At 56.6% G+C, this 4,015-nt stretch overlaps 1 protein-coding gene across 1 annotated transcript in view; it reads left to right on the forward strand.

The window, feature by feature from the left end:
* Positions 1–249: 249 nt before the first annotated feature.
* The window catches only part of LOC103914837 (choline transporter-like protein 2), a gene marked incomplete at its 3' end in the record, with an annotated part of 5,430 nt that continues 1,664 nt past the window's right edge, over positions 250–4,015 (forward strand). The window contains exons 1-9 of the mRNA XM_009321550.1: positions 250–424; positions 633–764; positions 924–1,023; positions 1,161–1,253; positions 2,123–2,207; positions 2,552–2,814; positions 2,887–2,981; positions 3,485–3,588; positions 3,985–4,015. Of these exons, the coding sequence (XP_009319825.1) occupies positions 250–424; positions 633–764; positions 924–1,023; positions 1,161–1,253; positions 2,123–2,207; positions 2,552–2,814; positions 2,887–2,981; positions 3,485–3,588; positions 3,985–4,015 (1,078 nt within the window). The remainder of the gene's footprint in view (positions 425–632; positions 765–923; positions 1,024–1,160; positions 1,254–2,122; positions 2,208–2,551; positions 2,815–2,886; positions 2,982–3,484; positions 3,589–3,984) is intronic.

Here is a 4,015-nt window from a genome sequence, read left to right on the forward strand (position 1 = left end):
CCGTGCCGGCCACGGGCTTCGCGCCGCCCTCAAACATGGGGCAAAACTCATGAATTACCAACATTTCCCTCCTGCCCCCCGGCCTTTGCATAATTTCCATTCAAACGAAACGAGGGATGGCGGAAGGGGGTTTTGGAGCAACGTTACTCGGACCCTGCTCACGCTCCGTCCCCTCCGCCATCAGTGATTCCCATTTTTAAGGCTGCCCCGTCACTAAAGCTTGAGAAAGGAGAGAGGGGAAGCTGACCGATGGAGGGGAGCGGTGGGTGGCATCGCCTGGTGTTTGACGTGTCGCTGCCTTCCTCCCGCAGAGGCCTCGTGATCGCGATGGTGGCTAGCTTCATCTTCATCGTCCTGCTCCGCTTCCTGGCCGGGATCATGGTCTGGGTGATGATCGTGATGGTGATCCTGGTGCTGGGCTACGGTGAGCGAGGGGTCGGGAGCTTCTCCCGGCTTTCCCCGTTTTCCTTTCCCTATCTTGAGTGGGCTTTGCACGAAGAAAGCTCATGCACAGCATCCTTCCAGGTGTCTTCTACCTGAACGTCGGCATCGGTGGGGTTGAGCAGAGGCTGCCGGCATCTCGGTCTCCGCTTTTCAGTGCAAATACGACAATTTTCTGCTTTTCGCTGCAGGAATCTTCCACTGTTACATGGAATATGCAAAACTGAAAGGGGAAGCGGGTTCTGACGTCTCCCTGAAGGACCTGGGATTTCAGACAGACCTACGCGTCTACCTCCACCTGCGGCAGACGTGGCTGGCATTCAGTAAGTCTCCATCCTCCTCTGGGTGCGGGATGGGACACGGGGGATGCGCCCCAGCCCCGGTGCCTTTGAGGGACAGGGCTTGGGAAGGCAAAGGTGGATGGTGGCCATCGGGCGCTGTCCGTGCCCTCGTGCTACCGGGGGCTCCCCTTCTCCTCCCAGTGATCATCCTGTGCATCGTGGAGGTGGTGATCATACTGCTGCTCATCTTCCTCCGCAAGAGGATCCTCATTGCCATTGCGCTCATCAAGGAGGCCAGCAGGTCCGGGGGTCCCCCGTCCCCAGGCAGAGGTTGTCCCCCGTCGCGGTGGGAGGACTCGGGGACGGCCGGGCTCCAGCCGTCGAGGTCCTCCCGTCCCCACGAGGATTTTAACCGGGTTTTAACCATCTTCTCGGCAGGGCTGTTGGTCACATCATGATGTCGCTGCTGTTCCCATTGTGCACCTTCTTCCTGCTGTGTCTCTGCATCACCTACTGGGCCAGCACCGCCGTGTATCCTTCCCTCTTCCTCCTCCTCTTCCCCGTGCCTCTGCTCCCGGGGAAGGAAGGTGCTCAGAAATCAAAGGTCTTTCAGGGCGCTGAACTGTGCCCTGAAACGTACAGGATTAGTGACACATCTGTTTGCAAAACTGCCAGCTTAAGTCTCTGTCGTGGTTTAACCCCAGCCCCACCCAGCCGCTCGCTCCCTCCCTCCCGGAGGGAGCGGGGAGAGAATCGGGAGGGTAAAAGTGAGAAGTCTCGTGGGCTGAGGTAAAGACAGTTTAACAGGTAAAGCAAAGGCCGCGCGCGCAAACAAAGCAAAACAAGGAATTCGTTCACTCCTTCCCGTCGGCGGGCAGGTGCGCAGCCATCGCCAGGACAGCGGGGCTCCATCAGGCGTAACGGTGACTTGGGAAGACAAACACTGTCGCTCCGAACGTCCCCCCCCTTCCTCCTCCTTCCCCCAGCTTTATATGCTGAGCACGACGCCATGTGGTGTGGGATATCCCTCGGGTCAGTTGGGGTCGGCTGTCCCGGCCGTGTCCCCTCCCAGCTTCTTGTGCCCCCCCCAGCCTGCTAGCTGGTGGGGTGGGGCGAGGAGCAGAAAAGGCCTTGACTTAGTGTAAGCACTGCTCAGCAGTAACGAAGACATCCCTGTATTACCAACACTGTTTCAGCACAAATCCAAACCAGAGCCCCATGCCAGCTACTGTGAAAAAAATTAACTCTATCCCAGCCAAAACCAGCACAGTCTCTTAAGTTTGACTTAAAATAGAACCTAACGTAGAAAACCGATTGCAGGAGGCCGGTGAGAGCAAAACTGAGGGAGGATTCGGGGTTGAGGTTTGCAAAATCACGTCTCCTTAACCGTTGCTCTGCAGTTTCCTCTCCACCTCCAACGAGGCGGTCTATAAGGTGTTTAACGAGACTGCGTGCCAGTTTTCCGGGCAGACCTGCAAACCGGAGGTGAGGACGTCGGGGAAACTCATACGAATGCTATGCTTAATCTGTCAGAGATAAGGTGGTTTATTACATGAAAAATATCCTGGTGGCTCCTTGAGCCTGCAAGCTCTTCCAAGTGAAATTCCGCCTTTCTGAACTCGTTTACATCGTGTCGTTATTTTTCTTCAAGCTGTTGCGTGCGCAAAGCTGACTTTTTGGTCCGAGCAAACGCTACCAGGCAAAAAATTAAGCAGGATAGTGTCTTCTGAAAGTCGAGATTGCTGTGGGTTGAGCGAAAGATGCTGTCGGTCCGCCTTGCGGCGCATCTCCGGCCACCGCAGTGCGTGAGCCTCTGCTGTCCTCTCCAGACCTTCAACACGAGCAACGTCACCAAGCTGTGCCCCGACGCCCAGTGCCTCTTCGCGTTCTACGGGGGCGAGACGGCGTACCACAAGTACCTCATCGTCCTCCAGTTCTTCAACGTCTTCATGTTCTTCTGGCTCGCCAACTTCGTGATCGCGCTGGGCCAGGTGACGCTGGCGGGGGCCTTCGCGTCATACTACTGGGCCTTCAAGAAACCCGACGACATGCCCGCCTTCCCCCTCTTCTCCGCCTTCGGCCGTGCGCTCCGGTACGTCCCTCTCGAGGAGGGCTTGCGAGCTTCTTGAGGTTGTCCCCTTCTAACCGGAGCGATCTTTCCCAGGTACCACACCGGCTCGCTCGCCTTCGGCTCTCTGATCCTCGCCATCGTCCAAGTCATCAGGGTCACTCTGGAGTATCTGGACCACAGGTTAAAAGGTACCGAAGCTGGAATGGCAAATGGGTAGACGAACGAGGTTGGCTTCTTCTGTGTTCCTTGGTGCCAGAGCTCGTGGCTAACGTCCAGGGGAATAATTTCAGTATTTCGGCAGGGAATCGAGATTTTCCTTTTAGGATCCCGTAGTCGCCTCTTTTCTCCAAGAGATGTTTCATGGGGCGGGAGCCGAGGGATGCGCCGCGGCTGCCGGGCTAAGTCAGCCGGTGCCGGGACTCTGTACGGGTGGGAGGGAAGTCTGCGTCTGGCCGTACGACTCTTATTGATGGTGAAACGTAAACAGCGAGCAGAAGCATGGGAAGAGCATGGGAGGCTCATCCCGCTGTCTGCAGCGGTATCGGCCTCCCAGGGAGGCTGAAAACAGGGCGTAGCGGGGGAGGCCGTGACGGGGCAGCGGGAAGTCTCATTAGGGACCTTGAAGTTGCTTCTGTAGGAGAAGGCGTCTCTCGGTTTGGTTGCTCACCCTCTCCCCGTGGCATTCCTCCAGCTGCAGATAATAGGTTTGCCAAGTTCCTCCTGAGCTGCCTGAAGTGCTGCTTCTGGTGCCTGGAAAAATTCATCAAATTCCTCAACAGAAACGCGTACATCATGGTAAGAGTCTCCCGGCGTTAACGCCCAAAGGGTTGTGACTGGGGAGGAGGTCTCCACACTCTTGGAGATTTCTTTGGGTGGCTGCTGAGAACCGTGTCTCCTGATGTCATGGGAAAACAAAGCTTTTCAGCATTTCCCAGCCGTTTCGCTGGGAAGCCTTGACCTCAGCCGTGTCGCTTTGACTTTGGGAGGGACCTTCTCAGAGACACCGGGGTGGGGGGATTCAGCTCTGGCTGTCTGCGATGCCCGACCCGTCAGTGGATGAAGAAGCGCTTCCAGGGTGGGATTTATCAGTTTTACTCAAAGATGGGATTAATTGCACCCTCTTCTTAGCGGTGAATTCAGTGTGGCTCCGTTTCTCTCTTCTCTGCCCCTTTCTTCCGGGACTCCCTCTAGATCGCCGTCTACGGCACCAACTTCTGCACCT

Source organism: Pygoscelis adeliae, unplaced genomic scaffold (genome assembly GCF_000699105.1).
Source record: "Pygoscelis adeliae isolate BGI_AS28 unplaced genomic scaffold, ASM69910v1 Scaffold1123, whole genome shotgun sequence".
NCBI lineage: Eukaryota > Metazoa > Chordata > Aves > Sphenisciformes > Spheniscidae > Pygoscelis > Pygoscelis adeliae.